The sequence below is a fragment of the Elgaria multicarinata genome, chromosome 3 (genome assembly GCF_023053635.1).
Source record: "Elgaria multicarinata webbii isolate HBS135686 ecotype San Diego chromosome 3, rElgMul1.1.pri, whole genome shotgun sequence".
Lineage (NCBI taxonomy): Eukaryota > Metazoa > Chordata > Lepidosauria > Squamata > Anguidae > Elgaria > Elgaria multicarinata.
In genome coordinates this window covers 83,183,368-83,199,859 of record NC_086173.1, presented here as the reverse complement: position 1 = coordinate 83,199,859, position 16,492 = coordinate 83,183,368, and the positions used below count along the sequence as shown (strand labels likewise).

Sequence of the window (16,492 nt, the reverse complement as noted above, 5' to 3'; positions counted from 1 at the left end):
AAAGACCACTTTGCTAATCTTTTAAGATGAAGGTGTCCCCCACAAAATGGCATGAATTCCAGTTCTGGAAGAGCTAATTTATATATTTTGCTAGCATTGTGAGCTTGTTTTCCCCACCTCTACCCTCCCATTATGCTGTTCCTTCACATGTCATGACTACTCTGTTTTTGTTCTGTTTTAAACCCTGGGTGTAGTTGTAAATGAGCTGGAGTGCTGGCTGAGCTAAAAAATGCAGGGATGCTCTGCCTTGGGTTGCTTATTGCGACATCTGAACATAGAACTATGGATTGTCGGGACAGAGACAACCCAGAGTTGGAACCCATGGTTAAGCCATTCTCTCTCCCCCAACAACCCAGATTACTGCATTTGGATATCACAATAAACATCCCCAAGATGGAGCTTCCTAGGGTTGTTTAGCTTCTCCCATTTGTATTGGGAGCCATCAGGGTAGCTGGAAGCCAGCATGCTCCCTCCCTCTCGCTTGTTCACAACTACCCTGGGTAGTGGTGACGTGTGAAGCAGGCATGTGTATATGAGCAGGTTGTGTCTTCCAGCCCCCATTCCAACAACTGGAAGGTTGGGAGAAGTATATAGTGAGTTTCCGAAGCAGCACAGGAGAACTGATCTCTGAGAAAAACCCACTTCAAATACTGTTAGTCATGAAGAGCTGGTTATATGGTTGTTTTGAAGTTGGCCTGAGCTTTTTTTAAAGCATTAAAATAATTGCTTGTCTAGGATAGTCTTTAAGATTTCAGTCAATCACAGTTTCGGTGGTTTCACAACATAAGAGCTCAAGTGATGCACCTGTGGATAGGTTGGGGTTCCCCTGCTCCCCCTGACTCCGTATGCTATTTCAGTAGAATTTAAATGCCATTTCATGCGTATAATTTCTTCTGCTTTCTTTCAGAACCAGTAAGGTTTGGACATGTCCTTTATATTTGACTGGATTTACAGTGGTTTCAGTAGTGTATTGCAGTTTTTAGGTAAGACACTTACAGTTCCACACTGATGCTCTCATTTCCATTCATCCTTCAGTGTTTTCTGTAAAGATCCTCTTAACAAGCTTCACATATTTCTGCTACTAAAAGCTCTTTTTATGACATAGCTTCAGCACTCTTCTCCCCTTTCAGTACCCTACACTAATACTCATTGTATCTCTGAAGTTCCTCATATCATACAGTGTTTACCAGAGAAGTATGACTTTAGTTTATACTGTCATCCATTGTATACTTAAATGCCCAGCAATAGAGGCATTATTATACTGGGCCTGGATATCCCTGAGTAGTTGTTATTTATATTGAAGTGTTTGAAATGTGGTCTCCTAACCCAACACTTATGGCAGTACAGGAGATACTTGGACACACGTTTGTGATTGGCATAGATTTTTTTTTCATATATCCTCACCTAGTAGTTGACTGTAGTATTACTAGCTAGGAAGTCGCTTGTTAGTGAGTTTGTATCACTGAGTAATCTCTCTTCCCGCCACTCCCGCCACCACAAAAGTACTATCGTCAGCGCTAGGCATTTGGGACTGCCAAAAAGTACTCATCCCTTCCATTACCATCACACTGTTGAGGTATACCTTTGGCGAGTCCACTTCACTAGCTCCCCAAGCCTGGCTTAATTTTTCTGTATGTTTTGCGGTGCCATGCAAGCCATGTTTCCTAACGATTCTCCCCTTTCCCTTGCATTCCTGTCTGTTGCATTAGTAAATAAATAAGCCTGCTTCTGGCAGTTGCAGTGAAGGATGAACTGCAGGAACTTTGGGGTTTGTTGTAACATCATGTGTCAGGGATTTCTTTCTTGCTCTGCAAGAAAAGGAAGCTGCTAAGTCAATGGCAGCTGGTAGAGTGGGTAGGCGAGCAGAAGAGTATATCCAGTGGGTAATGTGAGGAAGTTGCTTGATAGTTGCCAAAATCAGGCAGCAACCTTCAGAGGGTTGACATCTTTTTCTGAAAAATCCCAAGTGCCATATCATTAATGTTTCATGTACACACTCAAAATGGTACCCATTATTGCCACTAATTAATGTTTCATCCATTACAGCCTGACTCCTGGCTCACTAGCTTTTGTGTTACTACAAAAATAAATCTTGAATTGGGAGTATTAATAAAGCCCTTATTAGAAAGCTTAAATGTAGTGGCATTTTAATTCAAGTTGATAAAATGGCGAAACAGGCATCCCACTTAGCAATCACATGTTAGTTTTAAGGCCTCGTCAATGTACTTTATCATCAGGTCTCCCTGGAGGGAGAGCACTGCTCTTCTAATTTATTGAAACTGTCACTGATTCTTGCAAAACCTTGTTATCCCCACTGAATTGTCTGCAAATGACTTCTTGTCCAATTGTCCAATTGGAAGCAATAAAGGCACTTTTGTAGAAGGGATGAAGAACTCAAGGGATGCTCAGCCAGCCCTGCTCCGGGATCCAGCCTAGCTGAGTGCTCAGTGAAACACCTCTGGAGGGCCTTAAAGGCCACGATTGGCATCAGGGGACACACACATGATTTCCCCCCTCCATTCTAAAAGCGTCCACCGCCATTAGAGTGGAGGGGGAAAATACGTGATTTCCCCCTTCCGCAGAGATGTATGAAAAGCATAATTTGTGAATTAGGATCCACCTTCAGAGCACCCTGGGATGGCCCACCACTGACTCTTGGCAACCTGGTGCTGAAGAGGAACATTAGTAGCTGCTACCACCTGCCCCTGTTTTTTGTTATCCATGTTTAGGAGGATTGGGTCCCCTTTGGTGGGATCTCCCCTCCTCAGCCCCAGTTGCTGCTTCTGGTCGTGGTGTCTCCTCTGCCCTCTTCTCCACCAAGCACTTACCCGAGTGAGCAAGTAACAGTGGCAGCTAGGAGCATCAGCCATTTGCCCTCTGCCTCTGCCTGGTAATGGCAGGCGCTGCTCTTAACTGCCATTGCAGCTTGCCTGCCTGTGTAGGTGCACAGGCAGTGATGGCAGCAGCAGCAGCAGCAGCAGCAACCACCAGTGCCTGCCCTGTGCCTCTGTGCAGCAGATGGAGGAGAGAAGAGGAGCTAGTGGCACTTAGCGGGGCTGGGGGTCACCTGCCAGCACTCATCTTGCCAAGGGCTCCCATAACCTGGAGCCTGCCATATGCTATTGGATACTTAAGGGGGTCAAAAAGCTGTTCCCGAGGACTTGCCCAGCAAAATTTCTGAGTACCCACTCTAGTCCACCTTGGTGTCCAGTGGCAGAATTTACCATTACTGAGTAACCTGTTGCAGCAACCCTTGCCTTGAAATATTTTAATATATTAAATAAAGCATGTGTTTGGGGATGGGGGGGTTTAGAATGTATTCCTTGTAATCCTAAAATACATGCTTGCATTTTCTATTATTTCTGAGATTACTCATACTAATGGAAAGTGTTTTTCTGTTTTTGTTTTAAAGCCTTTTGGGTTGCATTTTGTTACTATGAGTAGGGGAAATCTTACTCCAAACTGACTTACTGTAGACCTGATTTGCATGTAACAACAATGAGAATCTGGGTTGAGTCTGGGTTGTCTTTGAATTGTGAGTTGTTGTCGTTACATGCAAACCCTGTGGTAAGGTTTAATTCTGGGTTGTTTGTGGTTTGTTGCATTTGCATGTTTAAGATGTTTTCAGATCATGTGGTAATACAGCCATTGGTCTGTTGTGTCGTAAATGTTTTCTCGTGTAGCAAATTTTAGCATCAGTCTTACCACTCTAGCATTATTACATTTGTGGAAAATAGTCCTTATTGACCAAAAAGTTTTATCCTTTTTCAGGACTGTACAAGAAAACTGGGAAACTAGTATTTCTTGGATTGGATAATGCTGGGAAAACTACGCTCCTGCACATGCTTAAAAATGACAGACTGGGGCAACATGTCCCCACACTACATGCAAGTAAGTCTATGTTCCCTGTCTCTGCTATACGCTTAGTGAACTTCAAAGCTCTGATGTGTTTCATTAACTTCTGTGCCATGCAATTGCTTGTGGAGAAGGAGATGAGTTAGAAGCACAACATTTCTCAAACTCTGCGATGGGCTCCCCATGTGAGTTGATGAGAGACAGTGTAAAGCTGCAAGGACAGGTGTCTTCCTATTCCAACAGCCCAGATCTGAGTAGACTGAATGCTCCCAGGCAATAGACGCTCGCCTTAATGCCCCAGAAGTCTGACGTGATTTGAGAAGAAGGAAGTTCAGAAGAGCAGCTGCTTTGTTCTTATGTTTGCCTGTGTGTGGCTTTAGGAGAGGATCAGAGAGAACTATTTCTTTTAAGAACATTAAGATGTTTGATAAAGTTTGATTGGAGGCAAAGGCTATCAATAGCTACTAGCCCTGATGGTTGTGTTCTATCTCCAGTAAGCCTGTGTGTACCAGTTGCTGGGGAACATGGGTGGGAGGGTGCTGTTTCACCATGTCCTGCTTGTTCATCCCTGGCCGATGGCTGGTTGGCCACTGTGTGAACAGAGTGCTGGACTAGATGGACCCTTGGTCTGATCCAGCATGGCCCTTCTTATTTTCTTATGTCCATCTAGTCCAGCTTGATAAGGTCCATCTAGTCCAGCAGAATTGTGTTCCCACAGTGGCCAACCAGATGTGCATGGGAAGCCCACAAGCAGGACATGAGTACAGCAGCACCCTTCTTGTAACCTTAAACATACCTTAGACTCTATGGTCGTGTTTGGACATCCCTTTAAGCCATGATGGATTCATAAGCTACTTTTTGAAAATAAGCTATTGTTATCCCCCACATGGTCAGACAAATAGGCTACTGTGAGTAGCTTATTAAGCTACTGTGTGTAATTTGACTCAGCCTCTCTGTCTTGCTGTAGCCCTCCCACTTGAACAGTGGCGCTGTTTCACTTCTGAAGCACTTGAGGTTTGCAGGATTGGAACCAAACTCCACATACAGCATCTCCTAGATAGGAGGCACTGAGAGGAGTGAAATCCCAAGTACCCCCAAAAGGGGGAAGTGGCTAGAAAACTTTGGCGGGTTGCAGGGTTGGGACTGAACCTCATAGCCAGCCTCCTCTACTAAAGAGGCACTAGATGCACTATGAAAACCCAGCACCTAACTCTAAAAGCAGTGAAAATCCCAACTGCACCAAAAAGGGGGAGATGCTTATAACATCTTGGGGGCAGGGGTTGCAGGATTGGGTCCAAACCTCATACCCTGCCTCGTCTACTAAGGAAGCACTCACAGTGCACTATGAAAACCCAGCACTAACTGTGAAAGCAGCGAAAATCCTAGGTACGCCAAAAAGTGGGAGATGTCTATAACACTTTGAGGGGTTGCAGGATCAGGACCAGATCTCGTAACCTGCCTCCTCTACACTGCTGGCTTGTTCCCTTTAACATGTTTCTAATCAGTAAGCCAGTGAACAATAGAGCGGCAGCTGTTTTGGCACACAGTTCTATAGCATAAATAACCCATTGTGACCACCGCACAACACAATAACCCATGGTGGATTAAATAACCCACTCTGTAGACTGTGAATTATCAGAATGGGTTATTTTGGACAAATAAGCCATCAGGAGTTTTTTAAAAAACTCCAGACCACATGATAACTCATGATAGGTTAATTAAGCCAGGTTAATATGAGCTATCGTGTCCTCCCAACCCAGTCTATAGCTCTAAAATGGCCAACATTTACAGGGCCATTAAAGTAAAATAATCTGATCGAGCTCTTGAGTTCAATAGGAGTATGGTTTCAGTTCTGTGCAGGTGTACTTGAGAAGTCCCACTGACATCAGTTGATTTTACTTCTGAGGAAGCATGCTTAGGGTGAAGAGAATTAGTTCAATTCCAAACTTTCTATAATGAAATATGAATGTTTGTTAAGTTCATGGTTTGCTGCAAGAGTTGTATTTTTAAAAAATCTATTTTCGGTTTCTGCAGCTGCGGAAGAGCTGACAATTGCTGGTATGACTTTCACTACCTTTGACCTAGGTGGACATGAACAAGGTAAGTGATGGCCATAAACAGGCGGGTTGTTTTGCTCATATGGTCACAATAACATGGATGGGTTAAATGAACATTTTAATCTTTTTTTGCTGCATGTCAAAAGTGGGATACTGCAAGTGGGGTATTTTTACCCCCAGTGTTGAAAATCTTCCTAATTTCATTGGGCAGTAGACATCCCTGCCCATGCACGAGCAGGACCCACCTCAAATGCAAAGGGGAAGTAGCGGTTTTAAAAGAAGCCCAGTGGAGCGTGCAGGGACTACGGGGGTACTTTTTGATCCACTCCGTTTCTGTTGAGTGAGCAGTGGGTCATGCTTGTGCAATAAATTGAATGGAGCATTAGATGCTACCCATTGTAATTTGACAGTAATCTTTGGTCTAAAGATGTAAACCTCTGCTACTTTTTAAATATAAAATGTACATATAACTGTGACTGAAAGGATGCTTAAGCCATTGTATTTGCACTTAATGGGATGATAGCAAGTTAAATATTATATCACATTAAGACCCAGTTCGTACATCATCGCAACAATTCCTGGGTTGTTTAACACAGGAATTGTGGGGATGAGTGGAGTGTGCAAGGTGCACACTTGTCATTTCCACTTTTAATTAATACCTGAGGAAGTCCCCATTCTTGAGTTGTTTTGTGATTTGCAAACCCAGAAACAGCCCTAACCTAACCCAACAACAATCATGGGCAATCATGGGCAAATCATGGACAATCACAAAACAATCCAGAAATGGGGCAGTAGAAACAATGAGCGTGCAGCTTGCACATTCCTCTTGTCCCACAATTCCTAGGTTAAACCCAGAAATTGCTGCCATGACATGTGAAACACAGGTGGTTTTTTTTGAAGTTCCACCTCTAAATGTAATAATTGCTTCTTTTTTTAAGTTGCAAGCTGTTTTCCTCTAAATGTCATGTGCTATAGCATAGGTTTAGAAATGGATGTATGAGACTGTTCCTTCTAGTAAAAATAAAATAGTTTTTAGTTTTAGACCCAGTAGTTCAAGCTGTGGAAGGAAAGAGAGTGGGCTTTTAAAAAGCTTTTTAAATATAGCTCCAATTGCCCTTTTTAGAGTTTTTGCTGCTTAATGAGATGCTATTAGCGCCTATGAATAGAGCCATGAGGGTAACAGATGATTTCCTCTTGCAGTTTCTTTATAACCTTCTTTTGTTAGCTCGCAGGGTTTGGAAAAACTATCTGCCTGCCATCAATGGCATTGTCTTTCTGGTGGATTGTGCGGATCATGAAAGATTGGGTGAATCTAAGAAAGAACTTGATGTGAGTTTATAACGTATTTGGTGTCTATTAAAATACTAACAAAATGTATGACATTCTGATGCGTAGAAGGAAGGCCTGGGACTTGCAGGGATGCTAGGAGGGTGGAAGGCACGAAACTCTCATGGGCTCCTTGTTGCTTGTTAAGGTCCAAGTTTCCTCCTACCACAGTTGTGTCCTCAACTACATCTTTTGCCATATTAGTAGATATTAGTATAAATATGAATGATAAATATAAAAACATTAATACAAGATGTTAAAGATGTGCTGATACCTTGGGCTTAAGTTCTGCCATGTTCTAAGGTGATGTTGGCCTGGCTTATTCTGGAGCACTTTGGGAAACTCGTGCATAATAGAGCCTAATAAACAAACAAAGATACTATAGCTGTGCTGGTCACCAGTTGCTGGGGAACATGGGCAGGAGGGTGCTGTTGCACTGATCTCTTCCTTGTGGATTTTCCGTGAGCAGCTGGTTGGCCACTTTGTGAACAGAATGCTGGACTAGATGGGCACTTGGTCTGATCCCGCAAGGCTCCTCTTATGATCTTATGGGCCACGAGAAGAAGATAAATCCACAGTTGATCAATACTTTAATACTCCTAATACAGGTACTGCTCACCTGTGGATTTTGAGTAATAGATCCATGGTTCCATTATTTGTTAGCCAACCTAAGAGAAATCTTCATGAAAATCAGGGTATATACATTTCATAACATAAGAAGTTAAGTTTGACTTAAAAAAAACACCTCTTCCTTCACTTTACTCTGGACAGTGTCTACATAAATCAAACAAATTTTCACTAATTCAATGGAAAAATAAAATTAAAGCTTTAGAGAATTGAATATGTAAAGAACCAGAAAAGTGTCAATTCCATTAAGGCATCTGAGGTAAATTAGGTAGATATCCTGCTCACTTCTTTTACTTCCTCTTTAGTTTATGGCAGGGCCATCCATTCAGTGATTTTTGGAATTTTATCTAAATTTGTGTTTCATAGAAGTGCAGAATCTCCTGGAGATATTTTATGGATTCATACAGAAAAGAAGCAATATTCATAATCAGTATCAAATTAATTTATTGTAAGTCTGTTTTCACAGGAGACACTGCTGAGTGTTAGCCTTGCAGAAAATGTGGGCTTATTTGGGTCTTTGCAGTGTAGGTGCAACTAACATTTATTTGCGTGCAGGAGGAAAAATGTTTTAACATGCCCTTTGAATCTTTGGAGGAAACTGTCACATCTGAGGAATTGATTAATTATTGATTATACAAATTATCACTGCTTTTTTTGTATGAGTCTACTAAGTGCCTCCATAATTAAAGAACAATTCAAATACAGCTGAATGGATTGGCTTGGTGTGAAATGAAGAGGGAATATGATAACATTTACAAAATATTATCTTTTCAACTTGAAGTACCCAAGCGTATGAATTTGGGCTATTGATGGTATTACTTTAAGTTGATTCAATTATTTCTGTACTCATTTTATCTTTGTATCCTAGTGATAAACTTAATAAAAAGTATTATAATAAAAAAAGTACAATGGTGTGATAACATGATTGTTTTGGTACTTCTCTTGCATATCTAGTGTATTTTACAGATCTATATAATGCTTTAATGGTATGACACTTTTACTGGTTTTATTATTTGTTTCTTACATACACTGTTATCTAAAGTCTTTTTTGGGGTGGGTGGGGGAGTTGGTCCTAATCCCAAGATCTGCTAGCTAGAGGGGGCTAGGATGAGGCAGTAGCGTCCTTTTAGCAGTGGAAAACTCTGTGGGCATAGATCTGCCGCCAGTGGTGTTTCCACTGTTCCAGGGCAACCTTGGGTTCACTAGCTCCAAGGCCACGTCATTCCTCAGGAACAGCCAATCACCTACGGTAGCCTAAGATATCCCAGGAACTATGCTAGCCTGGAGTTGCTGTAGGTATTTTCCTTCCATCAAAACCAGCAGAAGGGGAAACAATTCAGTGCTGGAGAAGAGAACATGCAAGACTTGTTGCCCTGACCTGTTGAAGCCCTCCACCCCTGTGAGCCCTCATTGGATATTTATTTAGTGTTTTAGGTTCATAGTATCCTCTTTTATTCTTGTTTAGTTTCATAACATGTAACTTGAAAGAAAGCCACATTGTGGTTAATGACACGTGATGTTCTTTGTATTTTGATTTTGCAATGCAAAAGAGAGGTTGTGCTGTAAATATGGTGATTTAGGTTTCTCTCTTCTGTAGTGGACTTCTGGAGTCTCTTTGTTTGGCAGTATCTGTCTGTGGCTGTATAAAATCTAAAATATGTATCTTTCCTCCTCTCTTCATAGGGACTAATGACTGATGAAACTATTGCTAATGTGCCTATCCTAATTCTTGGTAACAAGATTGACAGACCAGAAGCCATCAGTGAAGAAAGGTTACGAGAGATGTTTGGTTTGTATGGCCAGACAACAGGAAAGGTATTAATGCTTTTGTTTGCATTTGTCCCAACTACCTATCTCCACTGTGTAGGTCATTTTCTTGCTCAAGAGTTTGAGTTCTGCTTTACTCCTAGGTTACATAAAATTCTGGAACAGTTCCATATTTAGTGGTGCCTTTGTTCACAGAGTTACCTTGTTTTGTCAATTTCCTTGTATGTTATCTACTCCACTTTGCTGCTCCCTTTGACAGCTGGAACATAGAAGGAAATTGACCAGGTAAGAAGACTGCACATATAGGACTTGTGAAAGACCCTTAAAAAATTAGAAAAAACATTACAGCTTCAATTACATATTTTTGAGGCTCTAATTTTTTTTTTAAAGCCAGGGGATGAGTGGCGATCTTTCCAAAATGTCGTTTCAGCATCAGTGGAAAGGCAGTCACTGGCAAGATTGAGACAAGCGAGTGGCACAAGATTTTTTTCCCATCTTGCCGAGTGGCTCTGTAGCCAGTCACCACAAGCCATGATAAAATTGTTCTCCTGGGTTTAGACAACACAGCATCCTATCATGGGCAAGAACAACCCTACAACAAGCCATACCTGGGTTCTTGATGTGGCTTGTTCCTGAAAACTAAGTCACCCCACAGAAGATACTCCCCAAGTTTGGATGACACGATAACCCATTGGCTGCCAATGGTGGATTGTCAAGTTATGTGAACCCATTCAATAAGAAATACAATAATATGAAGTATACAAACTAATACTAAAACAGCAACAGACTATTCAAACAGATGATAAAATAAAAAATGTTGTAAATGAAGGATGCGGCTGGTAGAAGTTCTTAAAATCTGGGAAAGCAAATGTTCTTACCTAGTACCTTAAAGTAAGTAATGATTGTGCCATGCAGACCATCCTGGGGAGGGCATTCCAAAGCTGAAGAGCCACCATTGTAAAGGCCCTCTCTCCAGTTGCCATCCACCAAATGTCCAATGGTTGGGGCACCTGGAGAAAGGACTCAGGTGACTATCTTAGTGGATGGGGAGACAGTTGGGGGAGAAGGTGGTCCAACAGGTATTTGGGTCCTAAGCCTTGTAGGGCTTTAAAGGTTAAGTCAAACAATTGACTTGAATGTGGAAACGTACTGGGAGCCATTTGAGTTCAACACAGGCAAGAGATTATCTCCTCACCTGGTCTTTGTTAATGGTCTAGCTGCTGTGTTCTGGACTGGTTTAAATTTCTGAACTGTCTTTAATGGCAGCCCTACGTAAAGCGAATTGCAGTAATCCAGGCTAGAAGTTCATCAGGGAATGGATAATTGTGTCTAGGCCATCTCTGTCCAGGAGGGGGCACTGTTGGCATATCAGGCTCAATTGATTGAAGAGGCTGTATCCCATCCAGGCTCCTTGAGCCTCAAGTGACAGAGATGGATAATAGCACTCACAAACTGTGCATCTGGTCCTTCAGGGAGAATACAATCCCCTCCAGAATTCCCGGAAGCCCTCCTCCCTGTGCAGACAAACCTTCCACCAACAGCACCTCTGTCTTGTTAGGGTTGAATTTCAGTGTTTATCCTCATTCTTATCTCATTTTCAGGGGAATGTTGCAGTGAAGGAACTGAACACCCGACCTTTAGAAGTCTTCATGTGCAGTGTGTTAAAGAGGCAAGGCTATGGTGAAGGATTTCGTTGGATAGCACAATACATTGATTAATGCCAAAATCACATTAGTACATACTATCCAAACTTGTTCATTATTTGATCACTCAGTGTACATAACTTGAACTCAATAGACTTTGGTTACAAAAGTGTATTTTTTTTATTATTGTATCAATTGTGTTAAATTTTAAGTGTAAAGACTGAATACAGATTTTAAGCAAGTTTGTCAATTTGGATCTTGTAACATTAGTCTCTAGTCCTATAGAAACCACTTTCTTTTGAGATTTATAGCTTGTCTGTTGTCTGCAGCCCCCTTCTTTTCTTTTGTTATTTCCCAGCTCAGTATGTTTTTTGAATGCACTTTTTAACAGCTCAGCCCTACAGACTTGTTGGTCATATTTAATGCTCATCATGTTAAATTTTTATGTACTTTTTTCAAAACTGGTTTTATAAACGTAGAGTGTAGAACCGCCTCTCAAAGAATAGTAATGAATCAGCTTATGGATAATTGCATGATGCCTTACAGTTTTCAATAATATACTTTCTTATGCAACGTCATGCAATAAAACTAAATCCCGTTTCTTGGCATCTTTAATGGGAAATGTTTCATTTTAATGTGTCTTAACCTAGTAAAGATGTTTCAAGATGTGAATATGTGGGGTAGTTTTCTGAAATGCAGTATAATTTCAGTGCACTGTAGACTTTTTAAATTATTTATCTGATTACCTTTATGCTGGGAATGAATCATATTAATGTTAACCATGTTTTCTGAATATTAATATTCACTCACAGTTCATGTTGTACAGTAAGAGTTACCATGGTCCCACCATGTAATATACCCCATAGTGTTGATGAATGCCTGATGCATTAATTTGGAGAACCTCCAGGTCAACAACAGGCTTTGCATCCCCTACTGCAGGGGTGGGATAGATGTCGCCCTCCCGATGTTGTTGGACTGCAACTCCCATCAGCCCTAGCCAGCATAGCCAAGGCAAGGGGTGATGGGGGTTGTAGTCCAACAACATCTTGGAGGCCGTGCATCAGCAGTGCATTTTGCACAAGCTTGTGTGCAGGGCAGACTGCCTTATTGGGATTCCTTGGGTAGGAGTGAAGGACAAGACACATAATTGCCATAATTCTGGAGGCAGTTTGTCCTAAGCAGAGCAGGCTTTTATGTACTCAGTATTGCAAATATTCAGTTAGAACTCCAGTTCCCATGTAGCTTGGTTCTCTGTAGGTGGCCAGCTAGTATGCCCATTGCTCTGAGCAGTTGTCACTCCTCTTAGCATTCATGCATTCTGTAAGGGTTAGCAAAATGGTGCATAGAAAGCCTCAATCACTGCCTTCCAAAGGTTACTTAGAAAAGGCCAATTCCTAATTTCCTTTTTGGGCTACAATATGATACTTTTTTATTGCCCCTGTGTTAGTGAAGTGATAGCAGTGACAAAGAGAAGGAGCCTTGCAGTTGCCTTGTCCAAGTGTTTTCATTCAGCAGTGCCACGAGGTACCACACTGTGATTCTGAAACCGGTTTAGCAAATAAAATAGTTTAAATAACTTGATTCTGCCAAGATGCTTAATGTAGAGCTTCGGCTATTGGGCGGTATAGAAATGTAATAAATAAATAAAAAAGTAACCAGGTATTGTTATCTCCTTTGCAAGCCAAGCTTTAACATGGCCCAAGGAAACTTTTTGGGACTTGGTTTGAAACTCCTTTCCCTTCTGATCACTGAGATTCATGTGCAAAGTTAACATTCGGTGAACTCAGTTGAGGCCTTGTGTAGGGTTGGTTCATTTGTTTTGTTTCTAGCCAACAATGTCATGTAATGCCTTGGATATAGAGTGTGCTTGTTTTTTGAGGTATGATTTGGAATTGTGATATGGGATTATGAGGATGTCAAAACTCTGAGTGTAGCTTTCCCATGTATATGCATTCATATTCTTTCAGAAGAAGAGTAAATTAAGACAGCTGGCATATTTTGGCGTGGCAGCTGCTAGCTGCTACCAACTTTTGAGTCTTTGGATAACACTACATACTATAAAAGTAAAACATTTTAAAACTTGTTCAACTGTATGGCTTCTAGGCAAACCTATGAATTATACTTTTGTGAGGGTGCTAAGAATTTAGGTTTCCCCCAACTTCAACACACACTTTAGAGTTTCTGCAGCTCCCGAAAGGGCTATTACCAATTTCCTTATACTGCCCATAATCTCCATTGTGCTTACCTGATTTGAGCTTCTTCAGTAGCCTTGATCAAAGTGAGTGTTCCAGTTTGCTTTGTATGCAAAGAGGAATTGCAGCTCATTCGGCATGTTTTCAGAACTTGAAGACAGCTTTCTCTCTCTCTCTCTCTCTCTCTCTCTCTCTCTCTCTCCAAGCTGTTTCAAAAAGGCCGTTGCTGAAATCAAGTGAGGACTGAAGTAGTGTTTCTTACAGAAAAACAGGTGTCTGAACATTTGTTGTTGTTGCAGAAGAACTGGAAATATGGTCCATCACTGTTAAGTGTGTTCTAAATTTTTCTTTCTTGGTTTGTCATTTAAAATTTAACAGTGCCAGGTTCGTAAAGGAGAGGCACAGTAATTCTTTCCATTACTTGGACTTGTATTACCCATCTCGAGAGTTCCAGTATCATACTCATAAGGTTAATTTTGGGCTTTGGATGCAGTAGTACAGTTTATTATTAATACTTTTTCTGAATGTCCTGACTTTGTAGGAAGCCTATTTCCAAAGTCAAAGCATTGTATACACACAGTCTGTCTTAGATGTGTGTTTACAGGAACAAGGAAGGGGGGCACTTATCAACAGTGCTTCAGTCTCCTCAGGACCATAGTGAATTTGGCACAGTTTTCCATCTTCCAATTTACTACCCAACCTAGATAGGTTTTGTTTTCCTTGTAAATTAAATGGATTAGTGTGAATAATTGTACATCACTTTTCATACTGCTGGACAAGATACCCTAGCAATTTGTCTGCTGACCTTTCACTTTCAGCCAGGGCAGGCATAGCGAACTGGTGGCCTTCCAGATGGCATTGTTAAATTTAAAATGTTTTACTCCAGTTGCCATCAGCCCTAGCCTCCATGGGTCAGGGATGTCATTCAACCACATCTGGAAGATCACAGCTTCCCCGCCCTTGAGCCAGGGAGCACATGCAGAACGTCCCTCTTGGCTGAGACATTGGGTAGGACTTAAAATTTAAGTGGGTGCTTGACACAAGGTATTTCAAGCATTTGCAAGGAAATGCAACAACTCAGAGTTGTCAGTTCTTGATCCATTTTTTTTATAGGATCTTAAAAATAGCTGCATAGCTTCAAGAGGTTCAGAGAAGACAGATTCGTCATGTCTGACAGAAATATTCGGCCCTCTCAGAAGACATCTTAAACCCTGGCTTTAACCCTGGTGGTTAAGCCAGAAAGCAAGGCCATGTTCAGAAGACACCTTAAACCACAGTTATAACCACAGTGAATAACACTTTTTGCTTTATTCACCATGGTTAAAGCCGTGGTTTAAGATGTCTTCTGAACACAGCCCAGCTTTCTGGCTTAACCACCGTGGTTAAAGCCAGGGTTTAAGGTGTCTTCTGAACGGGGCCATTGTTAATGCACAGGAACACCCTACAAGACTAGCGGTTACCAGAAAGTAGAAGCACTATAATTTTATGTATTATATTTTATTTAGTGTTGTTCCCTGCCTAGATCCAGAGGGAGAGGCGAATAATAAATTATTATTATTATTATTATTATTATTATTATTATTATTATTATTATATTCAGAATTAAAGCAATAGGGTTTTCATTTTCAGAAGCATTTTGTAGAACAGCCTTCCCCAACCTGGTGTCCTCCAGATGTGTTGGAGTACACTTTGGCCATGCTGGCTGGAGATGAGATGATGGGGATTGTAGTGCAACACATCCAGGCGCCAAGTTGGGAAAGGCTGCTGTAGTATTTTGAAAATAGGACCATTTTGTGCTTCATAACCTGTTTCGCACAAGATGGTAATTTCCTATACAGATTTCTCTTCACATAGGAAACTGCAAGGAATCCCATATGTGGAGGATGTACATGGATCCACAACTGGCAGCAATGTGGGCCTTTGTTACGTGGGGTGCAATAAAAAAGAGAGACAAAATTATCCAGAATTCATATAAATTCCTACTCAGAAGTGACTCCTGTATAAGAAATTCATGTTGCAGCTCTAAATCCTTATTGTTATTCGGGCATGCACATTATACAGATCTTCTTCTTTCTTTTATCCCTTAGGTATTTACAGTCATCTCTGTCAGGGTAACTTACCAGTATTAATAGACAGAGAAATTAAGACACACTCTCCTGTTACAAAAGTACAACAGTACTTTTATGTGGCTTAGATGGGAATGCCTATGTGATGGGAAGAAATCCCCCCTCTTTTTCTTCCTTTAGCATGGGACAATTTTAGTTGATTTCACAAGTTAAGCGTTGAATTTCAGGAAGCAGTCAGTTCCTGAAGTTATTCAGACATTAATTTTCTGTGTGTGGGGATGTGAGCGTGTGTGGCAGTATTTCACATTTTGTTTCCCCACTCTGAGGGGTGGCTTGCTAAATAACGTTCATTTAAAAGAACCCTAACGATGACTTGTGTGCTGAAAAAATAAAATTCACTAATAAATAAGTCCATATGAAGTGTGTCTAACTTTAATGTCTACTATAAGAATTTCATGTTTCCATACTTGCTAGGACCTGTTATTGAGGCCAAGGCGTACACACTTTGGAGCCATAATTTGGATTTAAAATGTAATTGCACAGTGCTGATGTATTTAATTCTGTTCTAATACCTTAATATCAGCCTTGGATTAAGGAATTCTAGGTAGAAAAAGTGACTGGGTGGCCATTAGATTTTTAAGAGTTAGGAGTGCTTCTCACAAGACCCCACACTTGAGGCTAACGTTTAGAAACCGAGCACTTGTACATTAGAAATTGTGTTAGGAACTTGTGTGTTTCCAATGTATGCATTTATTTATTTATTATAACATTTATATCCCACCTTTTTCCTCTTGCAAAGAACCCAAGGCAGCTTATATGGTTCTCCTCCTCTTCATTTTATCCTCACAACAACCCTGTGAGGTAGGTTAGACTGAGAGTCAGTGATTGGCCCAAAATAACCTAGTGTGAGCTTCATGGGTGAATGTGAGCTAGAACCCTGATCTCCTGAGTTCCTGACT

The 16,492-nt window shown here is 41.1% G+C and overlaps 1 protein-coding gene across 2 annotated transcripts in view; it reads left to right on the top strand.

Annotated features, from left to right (window-relative positions):
* SAR1B (secretion associated Ras related GTPase 1B) overlaps positions 1-15,942 on the top strand; it is a 30,866-nt gene extending 14,924 nt beyond the window's left edge. For both annotated transcript variants that reach the window (XM_063120748.1, XM_063120747.1), the window contains exons 2-7: positions 908-983; positions 3,772-3,891; positions 5,890-5,955; positions 7,138-7,241; positions 9,549-9,680; positions 11,234-15,942. In XM_063120748.1, the coding sequence (XP_062976818.1) occupies positions 926-983; positions 3,772-3,891; positions 5,890-5,955; positions 7,138-7,241; positions 9,549-9,680; positions 11,234-11,350 (597 nt within the window). In that variant the 5' untranslated portion in view covers positions 908-925 and the 3' untranslated portion in view covers positions 11,351-15,942. The remainder of the gene's footprint in view (positions 1-907; positions 984-3,771; positions 3,892-5,889; positions 5,956-7,137; positions 7,242-9,548; positions 9,681-11,233) is intronic.
* The last annotated feature ends 550 nt before the right edge of the window (positions 15,943-16,492 follow it).